Source organism: Dicentrarchus labrax, unplaced genomic scaffold, assembly GCF_905237075.1.
Source record: "Dicentrarchus labrax unplaced genomic scaffold, dlabrax2021, whole genome shotgun sequence".
NCBI lineage: Eukaryota > Metazoa > Chordata > Actinopteri > Moronidae > Dicentrarchus > Dicentrarchus labrax.
Window position 1 is genome coordinate 23,450,682 of NW_026136704.1, and position 20,323 is coordinate 23,471,004.

The 20,323-nt window shown below is 40.2% G+C and overlaps 1 protein-coding gene across 3 annotated transcripts in view; it reads right to left on the reverse strand.

The window, feature by feature from the left end:
- Positions 1-20,323, reverse strand: part of cadm1b (cell adhesion molecule 1b) — a 132,665-nt gene that overhangs the window by 12,094 nt on the left and 100,248 nt on the right. For 2 of the 3 annotated variants that reach the window (XM_051398140.1, XM_051398139.1), the window contains 6 exons: positions 19,494-19,646; positions 17,409-17,546; positions 11,790-11,948; positions 10,241-10,337; positions 9,773-9,945; positions 1,532-1,582 (listed from right to left, as the gene is read on the reverse strand). In XM_051398140.1, the coding sequence (XP_051254100.1) occupies positions 1,532-1,582; positions 9,773-9,945; positions 10,241-10,337; positions 11,790-11,948; positions 17,409-17,546; positions 19,494-19,646 (771 nt within the window). The remainder of the gene's footprint in view (positions 1-1,531; positions 1,583-9,772; positions 9,946-10,240; positions 10,338-11,789; positions 11,949-17,408; positions 17,547-19,493; positions 19,647-20,323) is intronic. The other variant, XM_051398141.1, reaches the window with a different exon arrangement.

The window sequence follows — 20,323 nt, forward strand, 5'->3', positions numbered from 1 at the left end:
ATCGTGCTGTATACTTTCTTATTGGCCAGAGGAAAATGCTATACTGTGCTGTTATGCTGATTAAGGTAGTGCAAAGCAATCTACCGCAAGCCAGCTTACCATTGCCCCTGTGACAGGGTATTTAGAAGAGTAGTGAACTGCAAGAAAGCTCAATTACATCCTCCCAGCATGTACTGCATAAATCACGGTAAATCCTCTTTCAAGCCTGTCTTTCGGAAATTACTGGAATGTTTCAGCGGAAAAGACGGAGACGGCTGTATCAGTGCAACTCCGAGGAGAAGAGCTTAGAGGGGAAACTGCAGAGTAATGCACACTTCTGCAAAGGCAACTTCCTGTTTCAACTGAGCCACACCCAGAGTGAGTGGGAGAGCTGAAGTGAGGCTGCATCCATGCAGCATGATCACTGGCATGCTGCTGATAACTTCACTTGAGAGAGAAAAAAAGCGAGTTTGAAGAAGAAATTTCAAACTTGGGTAAGAAATGTAAAATATGCAACAGAGAAGAGCCCCATCACAGTGAACAGAGATTTAAATTAAAAACCCAGGAGACCTCACAAACTACAGACAGTGCCATTTATGTGGCTATTGACCCTATTTTTAATAAATAAATACATAATGCACAAACAGTTGAAAAGCCAATTGTTTGATCAAATAAAACTATAAATGAAGGAGATCTGAAAGCTGCCACATTAGAATATTGAGGCTTTTGATGCAGTCTCACACTGAGTTTCAAACTTATTATGTTGTATATCGCCACTCCACATTTATATGACGGTATGAATTGCAGAATGGTCATGACAAAAGGGCCAAAATTGCCGTATCTCTAAAGCAGCTATTGATAAACCGATCTATTCTTTAAAGATAGTTTTTTGTATTGAAATGTCACATGCTGGCATATCCAAATGTCAACTCCCAAGGTTGCCTCGCCATCTGTCTAGCCTTAGCGGTGCTTTTGAAATAATAGTGATTTTTTTAAAATTAAAAATGGTTGATATTGTAATACATTTTTGCAACAGGGTTAAATCAAAGTATAAAATAGTGTGTACAGAAGATGCCAAAAGGTTGCTCTGCTATAAACACTGCAAATTAACTGCCTTTCATTCATTTCATATGTCTTTGAGAAAATAGTTATTGATGTTTTTTCAGCCTCGCAAAGACGAAAATGTGACTGGCATTTGTAGGGGAGATGTAAAGGGCATTATAATATGATGGATGGGCTGGTTGAGATATAGCTGCAGATGCTGATAAGATAGCAGAACAGCGCGTCTCTACGTTTTCTCAGATCAAACATGTGACTGGAAAAGGACTATGACAGGTGTCTCTGACAGCCCTGCGCTGCCTGTCCTCAATGTCACCTATCAGCAGCACTATCTGATTAAAACTGGCCATCCACGGTCTCTCTTAACCTTAGGTACAAGCCCTCATTCTTCCTCTCCCCGATCACCTGATCAGGTGCATGCAAGCTGCCCCCCCCGACACACACACAAACACACATGATTGCTGAGAGGGACAGTAGTGGGGGCATACAGTACCTTGCGTGTTGACTGGGTTGGTGGTGGGTGTGGGGCTAGTAGTGGGAGCATCTAGATGAAAAGAATAAAAAAAATAAAGAACATGTATAAGAAATAAAGGAAGACAAGAGTAAAGAAATAGACAAAAGTCATTGAAGATGAGAAGCTGAGCTATAACCATACCATGCACGTTTTAGCTCCTGCGGTGAGTTCATTTTTAAGAGACTTGGTGTGCTTTGAGCTAAATGTTAACGTCAGCATGCTAACATGCTCACAGTGACAAAGCTAACAGACTGATGTTTAGCAGGTATAATGATTACCACTGTCACTGTGTTAACTTAGTGTGTAAGCATGCCAGTGTTTGATAATTAGCTCTAATTAGCTGATGGAAATGTCAGGTATTTGTATTGGACAAATTTAACTTCTATTTTGACCTGATGATGGCGCTGGATGAAAAGTTAAGGGATCCCCAAGTGATTACAATTTGTCCTGAGTGGGACATAAAAGTATGTAACAAATAGTTGACGAGATATCTTAACGCCATTGTGGAAATGTTAACCTCATGGTGGCACTACAGGAAATCAGGGGATCACCAAAGTCATTAGGATTCGTCATTCGGGGACCATATACAAACTGTTGTGCTGTAGATGTTGAGATAATTCACTGACGTGCTCTAGAGGTGAAGTAAAGGGATCGGTAAAGTTGTTAGGATTTATCCTCTGGGCACCACGGCAAATCCACCCGAAAGTTGTTGAGATATTTCACAACAAAACAAAAATGGCAACCTCTAGGTGGTGCTAGAGGAAAGCCAGGGGATCAACAAATGCATTAGCATATAGCCTCTGGGAACCATTAAGTCTCAATAAACTGTATAAAAGTTGTTTAGATGCTTTAGTCTGGTTAATGACAGACCTACAGACAGACCTTCCACAGAGTCCGTACACTATGCAACAGTGCTTGGCTTGCATTACATTTAATTATGGTAAGATATGGTATTTCCTCTTTTTTTATACATTTTCTAATTAACTGTGAATAATAATGTCTGGCAATCATGGAAAGGTATTGCTATTTTCCACAGTCTCTCTCAATAATTAAGTCAAACTGCAAATTAAACCACTCTGGTGGTCTCCCGCTGCAGCACAGCAGAGCCCAGAGCAGCATCCTCTGCCCCACACTGTACTGATTGGGCCTGTCACTAACCCCTAAACAAAATAATCAGAAAGACAAAATGGAGGGCAATTCAGGTATGCAATGGTACTAAGGAGGGCTGAAAGCTTCCTCATCAGGGGAATATATGCCTGGCTCTGGTGCAGGGGAAAGATAGCACGACCCCTTGCTGTGGGAGAGTCGCAGCAGGGGAAATTGGCTGGCTGTCTCCATGCCTTTACTGTCTGCACTCCATCAAAAGACAGCAGTGGGGGACCACACACTCCCAAACTAATGATAAAACATCAAGGACAGCATAATGTTGCCGCCGGGGATGGAGTGTATGGCGGAGGTGGTGTTGATGGTGGTAGGGGGGTATCAGGGTATCAGGAAAAGATTCTCCTCTGACAGTATTTGAAGAGGGGGGTGGGCTAGATTTCTTTTCCTGTGACCGAAGGCAGTCTGATAGCTGAAATGTCAGTGTCTGGAAGAGGGAAATTGGCCATTCAGGGAAGAGGGTCTTCACAAAGGCCGGGATAGGATGTGGCACATATAATATCCAGGCGAACAAGAATTCTCCATGGGCAATTTCCAGGCTGGATGACTCTGGGCTCAGCATTATGAGGGCTGAAATATGAGTGTATTTTGGAGAGGCCATATTTTCAGGGAGCATTGGTATCAGTGAAGAGAATTTGATATGAGAAAATTTAACCATAAAGTGAAACAATGTAGGAGAAATTGTTTATCTATGCCTGCTTAAACCTGCTTGCCAACACGACAGCAGGGAAGAGATTTTGTTTTTCTTATGTCTATTGCTTTTCTCTTGCTTAAAAGTAACTTTAACAAGAGGTTTTATATGAGTGTTCTTCATAAACATGGGGAAATGTCTGTAAAAGAGGTTGTCATCGCTTATATTATGAAAAAATAATCTACAAGCTGATATGTTGAAAGTTCCTCACTATGTTGCACATTTTATAAAATCAGTGTGATTCACAAGGACAGTTTCACAACAGCCTTTCATAAGAACAGGGAGACTCATGAGGCCTGCCTGCTCGTGTTATGTCAAAACCCTTATAAACCCCAAATTTCCAGTGGCTTGTGAATCTCTGACTTCTCGTCCATGGAAGATTTATAGGTCAAAAAGTCAACTGTGGGCTAAACCGTGGCAGTAAAAGGCAGCATTGTTCTCCTGCCAAAAGGCAGTATGTGTGAGTTATAGTACCAGGTAACCTCTGAGAGAGAAAGCCCTCTCTCCGGCCAACTCTCTCCCACACCACACACCAGCCAGGGGGCACAATTCACAGCCTGCTCCAGACACACCGGCGTGGAGAACAGTATGACAAGCCTTTTTCTCAGCCTTCTTTCAACCGGCCACATACAATACATGCACCACAATAGGACCTGATTTGACGTGGATTTACATCGGCCTCACACCTGTCCAGGCTGTCGCACAGAGAAAGGTCATTAGTCTTTTTGAAATAGGAAGAGCCTGAAGGACTAGCACTGGTAGAATGTGGCAGCCGGATGAAAGGAAAATTGATAGACAATCCAACTTGGCTCTATTAATAATGCTTATAAGCAAATATTTATCAAGAACAAAACAACTCATTAAAATAAAGCTATTTATTGCATGCAGCTGGCTCAAGAAAAGACAGACTTTTTTGACAGGTGTGTGATGGCTTTAACCCGAGCAAGAGCTCATAAATGACAAAACAAAACAGTACAATGCCAGATACGAGAGGGAAATTGTAATTTAGTAGAAAATGTGACAGTGATGATACGAGTTGGGTTTGAGGTCGTGAGTTGCTGCTGAAAACCTACACAAAAATAGCACAAGGTTATCATGCTAAGGCAGATCTATGTTTCAGAACACACACACTAATTAAGCAACTGTTGCAAGCATGATTAGTCTGGGACAACAAACCCTCACATGGACCACAACATGATTTTGTCTGGCATTAAATCCTCCAGAAAAGAGGAGTGGGAGTCGCAGACATAATTATACGCAGTTATGAGCACCTTTTACCAATCTCCTGTGTCTCATTATAGCCAGTTGAAGTCATAGAGCTTCCAACACTTGTACACCAGAGAAACAGTGTTTAATGGAAATTGGTAAAATATGTTGATAGGAAGTTACTAATTGAAGATGTCATGGCCACAGGCACAAATGTTGATAGCAAATACACTGTAGGTAGAAAAGGATAGTTGTATTTTTTTCTGGAATGGAGAACATTTGCCTCCCATTGCTTTTCATTCATTCATGCAAGTGTTATGGGTGCAGCATGGAGCAAATGATACATGCATTTAACAGCAGTAGACACACACATCATTCATGGGTTCTGAAATGCCCACAGGCGATTCAGCGAAAACTTCTCAAGTATTACAATATTATATTATAACTTTAAAGATACGTGTTTAAGAATAACAAGTGTGTTTTTCACAACTTGTTCATTTAGAAAAAAACATGGAAAATCTCAGCTTCAAAGGAATCTTTACACAACAATTAGGAATTAAGTTGTGATAGATTGAATAAGTCTGCCTTGAGTGAGCTATTTGCCGGCATATGTTGTCCTTTTGTTTGGGAGTGATCATTATGGGCCCATTGGGAACAAGCAGATGTCATCATCTGCCTGGCAGAGCACAATGATGAATAACCATGGGGTGGCAGAGTTATGAGAGTCACAGGAAACCTATGTCACAGTGACAAAGTCACACGTGTCAGCTGGTGCAATAAACACATTTCTGTGAGTATCAACCAACCCACAGAACTACTGAACATCAAACATTAGATAATGTGAAAATCTGTATATGTTTCATTAACTGCGTGCTGGGAGTTTGTTTTTTTTTTTCTACCAGTGCTTCTCTGACAGCTTTGTACCTGAGAGATTTGGATTAGTGAGGTCGTACTGTGTTTGAAGCCCGGTTTATAGGACATTCCTAAAACCCACATGGTTATTGTTCATGTGCATTCAAAACATCAACATCCACTAAACCATTCAGGAGGCAGAGATTTCATAAGTTTGCAGGTGTAGAAAAACTGCATTAGTCCTGCACCCACAACAGACCCTGTTTTTCTCCTTTAATTTCTCCTGACTCTGACAGCTTTTCTGACGCCTCTCTGCCCAAGACCTTGTCCCTCCATTAAAATCCTATTCACTGCTTGCCCTACAATTGGCGAAATGGCGTAGACGTTAAAACCATTACAAATGCATTTATTTTCACAAATGCCATAAACATTCGCCAGCCAGACCAAAAAAAAATCTGTTACATTGCTGGTTTTTGACACACAGTTCATGGCTGTCAACACGACCTAAACAAACAGACTGAGTGATAATCAAAACAATATCACCATTCTGAAACCTGCAATCGTCTCTCTCGCAAAATCCACAATGAACCCATTTTCAACAACAGCTTTGCTTTTAGCACAACACTCTGCACCTCAGCTCCTCTCCTCGTCCAATCCCGCTGCTTTGGGAACATGTTAACTTCAAACATGAGGGTTGGTTTCAGTGGCCAAATCTAACAATCTGCATCAGTGTGTGATGAATCAGATGTAATAACGTGCTTTTGTACCATAGTATAACCCACCAGGGTTTGTATTGTTTTGAACAAAGACCGGAGCTGTTTTTTATCTTTTTCTAGTGTGACAATGTTCGAAAGGTACAGACAGATCAGACTGTTTCATTTAAATAACATTCAGCTGTTGTCATTGTTCTCTGAACAGTATGACTCCTCATGCCTGGTAATTCAGTGGGCTCTAAAAGATACTGTAAGTGCCTATTCATTAAAAAAAAAAAAAGCATTATGGGCATGGGACAATGAACTGATGTGTTAACTTTTTTATATTCTGTTGCCTATCAGTAAAAATGCTTTGGGCTCTGTAATATATAGTAGTAAGTATATAGTGTAATGGTAATGTTCAGATTCATAAATGCATCATATCTTAAAGATCCCCTCCAGACACGCATAATATTTAAATAAGAACTTGTGTCTGATATATTAGATTATTTAAATAACTGGTTCTCAAACTATGGCAAGCTGCCTCTGGTGGTATGTTAAGAAATCTTTGAAATATATCATACCATAAAACATCAAAAAACTACAACATTTCAAATGAAAATACTTAAATGATTAGTTAATTGAAATGGATTTTAAGATGCAATTCCTATAATATTTATGTTTCAATATCAGCCTGCTGTGTACTCACATCCATGAAAGTATTGCACCCATGATATGTTACAAACTAAAACGTGCTGGTAAGATAGTAAGCAGGGGTAAAATGAAAAAATCAATTGTAGATCAAAACAGGAACTATTGGTAAGAGAAGTATAGATCGGGAGTACCATGTTCCACCTGCTGCATATTGTTAATTGGCGCATGGGCCATGTGTCCTACTTCACTGTAGTTCATTCTCAGTGTACACAATGTGTGCACTGGAGTTTTCAAGTTTCCACATTACATGTTATTTAAGTTGCATATTGGACCACAATTGGCTTCCAGACTAGTTTCACAAAATCATGCTCACAAGTACATGTCTAAAACTCAGACTGAAGGTGAGCACAGAGAAACTTTCCCTCTTCAGCAGATGAGTGTGAAAACAGCCTTCTAGTGTCAAACTCTGCACATACATCATTCTGCACAGTGAAGGTCAAGCAACAGAGTCAGGGTACAATAAGCAAAAGCATTTTTGGGTGGAGTGTAGTCTCACACAGCCAGACCTCCAGATCTCCACGCCTCATTTTAGTGCAGTGCCAGCGCTGTAAAAAGGTCTGGCGGAACCCATTATCATTCTAGTATAGGGAACAAAAATGCTGTTTTGTTTGTATCACTTTAAAACAATCACAATCGTCTTGGCCGCTGAGCCGGGGATGCAGCGATAGTGCCCTTGCCAAATAGTGTCAGAAGATAGCGGAAGGGGAGGAGAATGTCGGGCAATGGCAGATTTATACCAACAGTCTACTTACTGTGAGCCAGACTAAGGTGAGTGGGACTCCAAGACATAAATATTTTAGTCATTTAGTTTGATAGAAAAGCAGAAAAACCCTAATCTGACCTAACATCAAGAAATATTACTAGTCCTCACACTGACTTTAACACAAAGCCTTACAAGCCTTAACCTGCAGTAGTAAAAATGTAAAATTGTAAAAGCCCCCCAAAAGAAGGATGCAAAATGCATCAATTTTAACATAAAAATTGCACACTAGATATGCAGAAATAAAATAAATTGTACATATTACTTGAAAGTCTACAGAAGATCCACCCTTATTCCTGGTTTCGAGTATGGTCACTGGCAGGCAATGTTCTTGGCACACAGGCAGAAACAAATTGAAACTTGGGAGCGAAATACAAAATCCTCTTCTAAACAGCAGGGATCAAGCGCTCTAAGGAGAGAAAGCTAAACTCACCAACAATGGCTGCACCTGCTGCACATTTATTTTCCCCTCGTCTTCATCACCCCTGCCAGCCACCAAAAATAGGAAATTAAGGTCCAAGGAGTGTGTACTTCCCTGACGTCACATTACATGATTTCTAAATGATGAAGTCCTTTTCATTTTCAAAACTTCAAACAGTTACCTCCTGCTGTTCCCCCTTGGGGATTCAAGTGCAAAGATGCCTGGTGCACCTTTAAACAGTCGAGTTGTTTGCGAAAAACATTTTCAGATTATCTGTGATTGCAGCCAAGTGAATTCACTGGCAATGGCCTCCTTTCTGTAAAGTATTTGCCTTTTATAATTAAATTTTTTATGTGTTATTTATTTTATGTATTTGGCTTCTTCTTGTGTTCTATTAACTGTTGTATTGTGGCTCATGATGTGTTGTAAATAACAAACGCTGACAGTCATATTAAGGTTAAAAGAAGGAGAGGCTCCACTGAAGAGAGGTTCAAACCAGGGGGAAACAAACTGTTCACTGCATTTAAAGTCAGGTCCCTGGAGAGATGGTCCCTCTATTGCCCTTTACTGGTTGGCTGCAGAACACATTGAAATTCCACCCATTTCAATATAAGTCAACAGAACCAAAGGCCATTATTATTGTAGAAATATGAGACTACGAGACCTAATAGTTGGTGCCAATAGTGTAGTCGTAGTCAACAGTTTTATGATGTTTTTTGTTTTGTTAAGATATAGTTATTAAAGAGTTAGTTGAGAAGAAGGAATCAGCCTGGATGTGAGGTAACAAAATCCACCTACAAGCACCCCAATTAACACGTTCTATTCTATCTGGTTATATAATCTGGTTTTTGTAAAGATTAAACAAACAAAATATTAAATGTTAATTAGTGAACTTTAGAGGTGTTAGTAGGCATAGTTTACCTTTCAACAAAGCCAGGATAGCTGTTTCCCTCTAAGTCAATTTCCTGCTGGCTTTAGAGTGTGTGTCAACTCTTATGCTTTTTCTGTTCACATTACACATCAATTCAACAAAATTGGCATGTACTTGGCATTAAAAAAGGATGTGTTCTTTGTTCGATTGTTTTTTTGATTGTGTCATCTTGAGTCTGACAGGGTCATGTAAGTGCAATGCTAAACCAGTAGAGTTTTCTTTTGAATATGGCTATGCAGGGTGAGGCCTGACAAACAAGTGAATATTCACAGGAAGTAAATGTAATGTGGCTGTACATGTAGCCAGGCTGTAGCTGCAATATAGGCTGTTGATTCCTCATGATTCATTTTGTACTCTGCTGTGCAAACTGTTATAAATCTACCAGATTAAATCTCCCTCACAAAATTTCTAAATTGCCAGTCCAAAGTCAACAGTCAGCAACACCCTGTATAGTTCAAACTCATCGTGCATTAACAGTACAGCGGCAGCTCAAATCCCAAAACCCAAATTCGGAGCTGCATGGCTTTGTCAACTCCAGCCACCTACTGTGATTTTAAACTCAGTTTTCCTCTCAATAAAGGCTTACATTAATAAACGATTGAAATGTGATTCGGTTTGTTGCACATATTTTGTAGGAAATCCTTATAGTTCCAGTACAATCCCCTGACTGCTAAAGCTACCGTAGGCAGTTAAGTCTATAAACCTTCCAATATCAGCAATGCAGACTGAATCGTGGCATAACAGAGTGATGGTAGCATTTAAAAATCAAGTGCAATAAAGCGTAATACCTACCATATACATAGAGGATGTAGTCGTCGTAGGCCTCTCCCACAGCATTGGACGCCACGCAGCGATAGGTGCCGTTGTAGGACTTGTTGAGGTTCTCGATGTAGAGGTCGGAGCCAGTGACCACTGCGTGAGGTGGCACATCCTCGTCCACTCTCAGCCAGTTGATCTGATGGGGACTGGAGAGCATAAATACCACACACATCACTCAGGCACTGTCTATCCATGCTAGAAATCTGAAATAAAGGTCAAATCTGAGATTGTCTGAGGAGGGCCATTGGCAGGCCCTGTCTAATGATGTATTTTATTCAGCATGCTAACAACTGGTAACATTTAAATTGTATAATCAAATGTAAAGGTTAAGGGGGTGCTCGGACTGTTAGAAAAGGGATATACAATGTAAAATCTGAGACTAAACAGAAATTTCAGGGTGTTTTGAGGTGTTGAAATGCGGCCATCTTTGTGAACACTCACTGTGGTTTTCCTTCTGCGATACATGTCAAATCTAGATTGTCACCCTCTCTAGGTAAACCTTCAGGGTACGTCACCACAATCTTCACTTCTGGTTTATCTGAAAAGAAAAGAGGTGAGTATTTACCAGTGTCATAAATGATAACAAAACTCCGTTTAAGTTTAAAGATTATTTGACTCTAAGGTGAAGCGCTGAGAGAAACAGAGTTCTGAATGAAAGCAAAACTGCCAAAAGTGAAACATAGAGGAGGATGAAATGATTATTCTATGTGCTCAGTAGATATTCAGTCAGTCTACAGTACCTTATAGCAAAATGATTTCTTTCTTCTTATCTATGCTAGCCCGAAGATTACCAAAATGTCAAGCGGTTCCAGTCAAGCTTTCTCTTTTTCCTTGAAAGGTCAGACAAAACAGTTGTCTACCTAAAAAAAATTTAATATTCTACACAGACTACAAAAGGGTACCTTAACCTTTCTTTGACGTTTAGCAATGTAAGGCAGCCTGTATTACCTCTTCAATCAATGCACCATTTAAAGAACACCTAAACATCATTTGACACCTAAGCAAAAGTTTTTTTTCTCTCCTTCTGGCGACTGTATCTCATGGGCTAAGTAGGCTGTAGAATACCAGGACTGCATGATCCACAGATAGCAGACAGGCAGTGAAAAACATGCAGTACATCTACGATCCAATGATCAGAGGATACACTGAGAGTCTACCTGGGGCACCTAGGCATCTTAAGGAGTAACTGCACCCAATCTATTGTGGCTTGCACACACATAAGAACAGGGGTCTCAAACTCAAATAGCCTTGGGGCCACTGCTGGTATTCTCAAAGGAGGGTCACTTCGACGTTCAAGTACTACAAGAAAGCGCATTATTCTGAAAATTTTTCCATTACTAAAATCCAAACATCTAACAAAAGGTTTGATAGTTTCTTGCTCTCTTTTTATCAACCCATTGATCCCTCTACAATTGGCTATAATGGCCAATCAGGTGGCTACTTTCAGTGTTGGTTGGACTCAGAGACAAGTCTTTGGAATTATTTACATAGATCACAATTTTGTGCAAGTCTCTACAATGGAGGTGGCTAAAGACCAGCTTAAAAGAGTAACTCCATATTAAATCCTTATTTTTTTGCAATGTACACAATTACATTTTTGTTGCCTTATACATTTAAAATAGGTAATTATTGGGAGTCTTTTTGGAGTCTTTGGAGTTGAAATGTGGGCTAAGCCAAGGACTAATTTAGATTTTCCACTCTCCAATAAATATATTGGAATAAATTGTTGACTGTCAAAGGACCCTGTCTGTGTTGTTTGCTTGCTGATATGTCAGCTGTGTAGTTTCTTCATTATTCTTACTGTAATACCTTACAGTCAGTTTTGACACTCTAAATTTCTGAATACTCTGAATATCTGTTGGAATATGACACTAACAAATGACATGTAGTAAAGCCACCAGCAAGCCCACGCAAGAGAAACTCTATGTCACTGTCTGTGGGGGCTTGGTCTACTTCTAGGCATGAAAAAGTACAGCTTTAGGTCACTCACATTGCACTTCCAAGTTTCTTTGAGCCAGGAGGTCCTTTGCAGCGGGGTGGTCGATGATGCAGTCCACTGGCACTCCATCATCCTCTTTGGTGACAGAAAATCTTACCCGGCTGGAGACAGTAAACATCCTGTCATACGTCTCCTCAACTGTTGTTTCACCTAGAAAAACATCACAACCATAAGAGGGGGGGAAAAACTTAACAGCCCGACAACAAATCTCAAATCCTACAGCAGCACAAACCTGCAGTAGCCCTAACTATTAAGAGCACATTACCTGTCAAAGTGAAGTTCTTTCAAAGGGCATTTACATTTAATTTATGATTTGGTGATGTGGCGCCCGAACAAGACTTTAGAGGATTCAGATGGGCCCGGGGCCTTCGATTCAGGCGAGAGCAACGAGGACCGGCTGGGTCATATAAGCCTGATAATGAATGCTTCTGCAGCTTGAGGGTTGAGCATTGTTGGGGCTAACCCTGCAGTAATCTGCTGCCCACAAGGCCCTAGGCTGTCAGAGGGGCATTCATTTAGAGAGCATTACAATGCCACAGGGGCATCGCATTAGCTGCAGTGCTGAGTGTGATGGTTTACTCGCACTTAATGAAGTGAGGAAATAATTACAGCCCCACTCTGACCTGCAGCACACTTCCATTTCAGCCTTGTCACAGGGGAGACCGGCTGGACTCAGTGAGGGCAAAACACTGTTGTTCCACAGTTGATGATCACCAACACACACATATGTGGCCTCTTGATGGATATTAACCCAGTGTAACACACACCCACCCACCCAAGACCTGCCTACATAAAATTTAAAGTACTGGGATCAGTAAGTGGTCAGTGCGCTTGAGGGCATTAAATTTGACCACTCTGCCAACTGCGGTGAGAGAACAGGCTGTTTGAAAAGCACACTGACCGGTAGAGAAGAGCGAGTAGGTAATAACAGTAACATGATGATAATAACAGCAGGACTGGAAAGTGCGACAGTGCGATGAAAGCATAAAAAATAAATGACTTTCACTTAAAAACTGTGATTATCTTGCTATTTTGCTACTGAATTAATCAAATGGGAAACAGTAGTTTCCTGGCAAACAGTTAAATTTACATTTAAATGTGTTGAAACCCCAAAAAAGTAAAGACTAGAACATATATGTAAAAATATATCTAATGTGACACATGTCTTCATCACCTGTGAGCTGTTAACTCTAGTCTACGTCTTAGTGATTTGACTTCACTCGGAAAAGCTCTGCGAGGATTAACGTGACACACAGCAAATGAGTTATTCCCGACAAAGCTATGTGTAGTTCTAACACTCACACAACAATGGCATCTTGTTCCTCGCCAAATAACAACAGGTTTTTCCCATTAAGAGCTCTATTGTCAGCAGGCAATCACAAAGACTAAAACGCCGCACCAGGTCACACTTGTAAGGTCAATGAGGGCACTTCCAAGGGCACTCACTAGGAACGGCGTCCTGTGCGCCAGAGAGTAGGGTGAAGGGGTGTGGTGATGAGTCATTATCCTCTCAGCCAGTCACAATAATTGTCTCATACTAATCACAGTGCAGCATTACTAAAATGGCTCAGGGAAAGATGTTAGAGTTTTTTTTGTGTCTGCAGGAATATTGTGCACATTAAAAAAAAAGTTAGTTTGGAAACCTAGAAGATTCTGGGAACGCCCACCCCCCTTACATCCCAAGACTTTTTTCAGCAGTCTGCTATTCGGCAGGCCAGTAGGATTTTATCTGACCCTTTTCCATGTGTTTAACTCTGAGTATGTGCTAATGAATTCTGGAAGGAGGTACAGGGTCCCCTTGTGTGAGTAAAATCGTTATAAACATTAATTTCTCCCTCTAATGGGCAACTTCTGGAGTTTTGGCAGATCTGCATCCAGGCAAATATTGACAGGCATCTTTTATCTTCACCCCAAATGCCTTTTTGGAAGCATCATCTGTTGGTACTCTTTTTATTGGAGCTGTTTTGTGATTCTTAATTTGTGATTGAGTTAATCATGATAACCACTATCCTTGCTGTCTGAGGCTAATGTGTTGTTAAAACAACAGTATAGGTAACGGTTTAATTACTATTGGGCTAAGTATTGATGTATTTTACCGTTTACTCTTGTGGGCTTTATGTGTATGTTTAGCAGATTAATTGGTGTGTTGTTGCTTCCTATGAGAACCTAATGTTGATCTTTCACTGGCGATACTAATTCTTCCTGAAGCACAATTAAACTAATTTGACAGTTAGTCTATAGACTGTCAATCCTTGTTACTAATTTGTTTTGTATTGTTTTTGTATTTTTGATTTATTAAATCTCATCCTTTTCTGATTTGTACACACTATCACTGAAATGACTGTCCAACACTGTTTCCGAAGTTGCTTCCAGTAAAAACTATAATGGCTATCCGCTGTCTTTAGCCTTTATTGTAAGAGTGTTTACCGCAGGGTATGGCTGTGCATAGTGAGGGAAAAAAAGAACATAATGTGTATAATTTATACCCGTGAAGCTACTGAAATGTTTTCCATTTATAATGTACACTTCGCGTTTTTGTAGGCTACAATAAAACGTGTAATTAAAGAAAAAATTCAAGAAACCACATCTTACATAATTGATATATTAAGATAAGATATGATTATGGTATTTGGTTATGTTTTTTGTGATATATTATGATTGCTGTCTCCTCAATAGCAACTAAAGAAAAAACTACTATCACTGCTGGTTTTGTGCAAAAAGCAGAGCTGCTTCTATGCAATGAAAAACCAAAATAGCACCATCTTTTCTTGAACTACCTTGTCTGTATGAAAGTCCCATGATGCTGTGCCTCTCATTTGACCTCCGCATCATGCAAAATACCAAAGGGATAAGCAAAACACATTTCAAGGTCAGGGAAATAGCTTTTCTTGCACTCATCTCAGCGCTGTCATGAAAAAATGAGTCCTTAATTTGACTTCTCGTATCAGTTTTTTGGGTCGTGAGCCTTCTAATTTGAATATGAAAAACACTTGGCAAACATCTGAAAGTTCGGAGTCATGTTTTGAAGATCAGACTCATACAGACAGAGCCATTATCAGTGTACAGGCCAACCAAAGCTTGTCAATTATCAGTGTCATCCAAACCCAGATGAGGAAAACAACGGTGGATCAGGTTGGGGAAGGACTCGAATTTGAATGCAGGGGAGATTTGTGTGTTGCAGCAGAGATGTCAAATCAAACGCTCTTGTGAGCATCAACCACTGATCAATCCCAGCGCAATCAAGCATAGCCTCTTCTCAGGGTGACATTTTCTTTCAGTTAGTTTCTAACCCGAGTCTGCTGCCTGCCAACACGCTGAAAAGCAGCCACTCATCAAGCTGTCTGAAAGTGGCTTCGACAGTAATGTAGCGCTGGTATTAACATTAGCAAGGCAGGCTACAATTAAGATAACATTGATGAAACTCGCTCTAGACACTACATCAGAATGGGGAAACAAATGAGACAAGTGAATTTAATAGAGGAATGCACACTGTAATTAATGGCTTTATTAATAGTTAATAAAGTTACTAATCATTTACAGACTAAGAAGAACTTTTGGGTTGCCAGGTTGTGGAAAAGCTTGATTAATTAATGTATTAAAGAGCTAAAAATTAACATTCACTTACTTGGTTTTTCTTTCATTTCATTTCACTGAATAGAACTTTCTCAGATGCCAGCAAGTTTTATTCACTAGAGAAGAGTGTGGCATATTGTCAAAAGCTCAGGAAAAGTGAGTGAGCCTTGGATTTATAATGATTATTCACAAATATGAGTCCCTGAGGCCAAGAATAAAACTATGCTTAAGCGCTTGTATTATTCAACCATATAAAATTAAAAATACAGGTACAACGTGAATAAAGCTTTTATCTGATCTGCTAAGAGATTCCCACATTATTTTTTTTTACTGGATATTGATTGTTGCTATAATCCACAATCATTCAAAGATAAGTTTGAAATAGTAGCTGGAGTGCATTTTTAAAAATGTGTGCAAAAAGCATGACATTTTAAGCTATTTTACCAAATAAAAACAAAATATTTCTGATTCAATTAAAAAAAAAAAAAAACAAAGGTCTGCTAACTGTTCAGAATTCTGATTACTTACACGATCACATACAAATTTTAAAACACAAAATTTAAATCCATCTGTCTGATCTCGGCCTGTACTTTAGCAGCAGTAGCAGCCAGGCTCCACTACATTTAAATAATATTGCAGCTGTCGTTTATGCTAACAAGCATTTTGCCACCTTGTGTGTTGAGTCTCTTTCAGGCCAGAGCCCGTCAGTCCCCTACCTGCCAGCATGATAAATGGTTGCAAAACCAATTCAGCCAATTTGAAAGTGTGTTTAAATTAGCCGGCGGATTTCTTTCTTGCCATTACGGCTGTCTTGCTTGCACACAGACGTAGGACAAACATGATCACAGAGATTCTATAAAACCCAGTGTGATGTGTGTCTTTTAATCTCAAAACGTGCAGGAGCTAATGAATTGTTTACCACATCCATAATGAGTAGTGATTTGTGTTTTTTTTTTGGTACAGGAGGACGTGACTCTCTGGCTCTCTTTATGTATCCACTGCCACTATGGATTAGCCTCGCTCAGCATGTCAGTGGCATTTCGCTGATCCAACCATCCTGTTGTCTCTCACTCCCCTACACAACACTCGACAACTCATAAACAGAAATTGACTTCGACTCCTGTAGGGAACACTGGAGGCACAGATGGCATTTAGCTTCAGATTCGCTCTTGTCTAAATATTTCATCTCTCAACAAGCCAAATGAATCCTCTCCATTCTAATACATATATAATTTGACAACAAGCCCAGAGATATCCACTCTGTGTAAATACGATATGACTAAAATGAATATCCCCCTTGCTGTACAATAAGTATGTAATGAATAATTGATGACGCCTAATCATAACTGAGAGGTAATAAGGATTTTTCTCCACCCCAGACTATATACCCCTCTCTGCAACAGCCTACAGCCGGCCGAAGGCACTGGAAGGATGATAAAATGTGCACATATGAGCTCATAACCATGTTTACTATGTACAGATGGTTTAAAGTAAATAGAAAACATTTAGGGTCTCATCTTAAAAACATGGAATTCCATCAGCATCTACTAAATGTTCACATGAAAAATCTAAGCTATTTTAAATCTAAACACGCATCTCTGAAATGAAAATTACAGAATGAAAAGGGGCTTTAATGTTTTGTAATGATATATGTGAAACGTAACATGAGCCTGGATTTTAGCTCTTGCAGATAATGATGCAAAGTCTGATCATTACATACTTGTAGCAGCATAACTGAACATGCAGCACAGATGTATGGACATGGGATTTTACACAAAAAGAAGAGAGAGAGAGAGAGAGAGAAGGAATGCACAGCTCTCCTCCAGTTGTATGTGCCAGGCATGATTATCTTCCATGGTACTTCCTATACAGTACATGTCAGTAACATACTTTAATGAGTACAGTACACATTAATGTTTTAGAGTAGAACTACATTATGTTACACAGAGGAAGCGCCTCCAGAGACCGGGACTTGTAGGGAAGTGGACAGACCTGGAGCATGTGAAGCAAACTGGGGGAGGCTGTTATTCTACTGACCTGTCAGTTCTTCCTCCCCTTTCATCCATCTGATGGAGGCAGCTGGCTTGCTGCCAATGGCCGTGCAGGTGAGCTCCGTCTCGTTCCCCTCGCTGACCACATCCTCGCGGCTCTCGATGATTGGGCTGCCTGGCGGGACTGACCCACAGCAATGGCAACAGTCAGAACGACACCAGCATGGCAACATTAATACACACACGCACAATGTGGTGATGCTTAATAATAAGGGAACAGAACGAATATTTAACTAATGCATGAACTCTTGTTTCTCACCATTAAAGAAAACACTAGTCATAAGTTAACGATCATCATGGAATAAATGTTTACTTCATACATTCATTCATATAAATAAATTAGGAGGAATTTTTTAAGGACTGTGCATTTCATCAGCCTCCCTAACAGTGCCTAAGGGAATAAGTGAATAACACAATACTCCAGGTAACTTGTAAGAAATGGTGGCTGATCAAATGCATTAATCTAAAAATGCCCTTTTCTATGAAACTGGATAGCTAATTTGGTGGCATAAATTAATGTATGAAGTACCTGTCAGTCTACAGCCACGCTACCTGCTCTGTGAGGCTTAGCCTACTGTGCTTTGAGCTAAATGCTATGTCAGCATGCTAACAAGGTAACATGCTGATGTTAAAGAGCAGCTTAACACCAAGTTTTAGCTTGAGCATGCCCCCTTCACAACTTAAACCCTCCTCTCTAGGGTGTCCAAGGGAACATTGATAGACAGATTTTCAGGGGACAGAATTAATGGATTTTTTAATCATTAAATGAAAACTGGGGGCCTCCACTGATTAATAAAGTCACCATGCATTTAATTTAGTAACTCAACATTGAGTTGGATTTAGTATTAAGTTACTCTTTAATCAGGTCAAGTGTTTAACATGTTCAGCATCTTAGTTTAGCATGTTAGCATGCACACAACATAGCTGTGCTTGATGTAGGTATTTGTTCATAAACCAATACTCGACAAATGTTGACTTCATGGTGGGACTAAATAAAAAGTCAGGGGAAGTCATTGCAATTCATCCCAAGGGGATCTTGAACGTCTGCACCAAATTTCAATCAGTGCAATCCAGCTAATAGTCGGACATTTCACTTGAATCCATAAATGTCAACCTTGCGGTGACGCTAGAGGAAAAGTCAGGGAATCGTTAATGTCTGTGGGATTCATCGTCTGAAGACCATGAATGTCTGTATAAAATTTCATGGCAATCCATTAAACAGTTGTTTAAATACTTCAGTTTGGACCAAAGTGGCGCTCCAACAGACCACTTTTACATAAACTCATAGTAATTTCTTATTGGCGAGCAAAAGGAATTCATGGTACCTCCATTAAATCATCCATCGTCCTGCATTAGTTCTGCATTTAATTCTGCATTACTTAAGCACATTTTGTTGCTTTACACCCTAAAATTCCTTGCCAAAGTTATATAAGTATATGTTATTATACTCTATGGCTGTGTGGGTATACACAAAATAGTATAAAGCACAGTTGTCCCTTGTCTCTTGCATTAGTCATCATTGCAGCAAACTTGCTGAACTCAGTTACTTGAAAGCAAAAAGTCAGCGGGGTGTTTATTTCAAGGACTCTTCTTTGCAACCCTTGGTTCAGAAATACTGCAGCTAGGTTTCAATTGTACAACTAGAGTAATTACTTTAAAGTGCTTTTAATTCCTTTCAATCCCCCAGGATGTCTGCATGTATAATAAAGCTTAACTAGAGTAATTTCACTCCAAAGCATCAAAGTGTGGCACAGCTGACTCTCAATAGGGAATCGTTTGGAGCAGCCAAGTCAACATTCACCGGGATTCACAGAGTCAACACAGCTGCCAAAACCAACGTGGTCTGAGCCATCAGTTTCAGCATCTGCTCCTTTTCGTTATGCTGTTGAGCACCGCGAGAGCCTAATTGGCTGACATTTTGTTTCAGTTGCTAAAGATAACAGGATCAAAGATTACTATTATTTCATATTCGTTATCTATAACGGAGCGAAACACAATAAAAAGTTTGTGTGCATGTGTGAAGAGGGGTGTGATATGTGAGTGAGGTTCACACATGCACCCTCACACCTACCCAGGACAGTGATGTCTGCGTAGGCTTCCTGAGGAGGATCTGTGTAGAGCTGGCACACATAGCGTCCCTCATCGGAGAGTGACACATTGGACAGAGACACCCGCAGTTCGTTGTCAGAGAAATTCACCAGCTGGAACCGGCTGTCCTTCAGAGCTGTGGGGATACATGTGAGACAGAGACAGTGAGGATACAGAGTACAGGGACACAAACGTGAGACATGGAGTGAAGAGGGGGAAATGGGAAATGGAAAGGGGTGAGAATGAGAGAGGGGATGGAGGAAGACAAAGGAGACAGAAGGAGAAAATGAGACAGAGATAAGGGCGGAAAGTAGAGGGGAGAGAGTGCTGCCCTTTTGCAGGCTTTCTCCTTAATTGAGTAAAAGAAAAGTGAGTTTCAAAATGATTCATACAAGTTGATTTATAAAGTAGCTTTACAGTCCACGGAGCACTCGCAAAGACAGGAAAGTGTGAAGAGTGCTCATGAGGACTCCTAACAAGCTAGGAACTCTTAAAATGGGCTGCTGCTGGTCATGGACGGATGCATAAAACTCACATATTCCAGAAAACGGAGAGGCATTCAAACATACATAATGAATTAAATCACAGCGCAAAGGTAGAGAGGTTTGGATGCCTGAAACTCAAAAATCCAAAGTAGCCAGGAATCTGTATACTAATGCCGGTATAGATTGGCTGAATTTTCTTTTAATGTCGTCAAACTAGGTTAGCCATCTCCCTCTGAGTTTTTACTCTGCTTTTCATTTGGGTCAGCCCTCATCCCTGAGCACTCTTTTACATAAACAGCTTTGGTTGATTTGATTGGGAGCCCTTTTG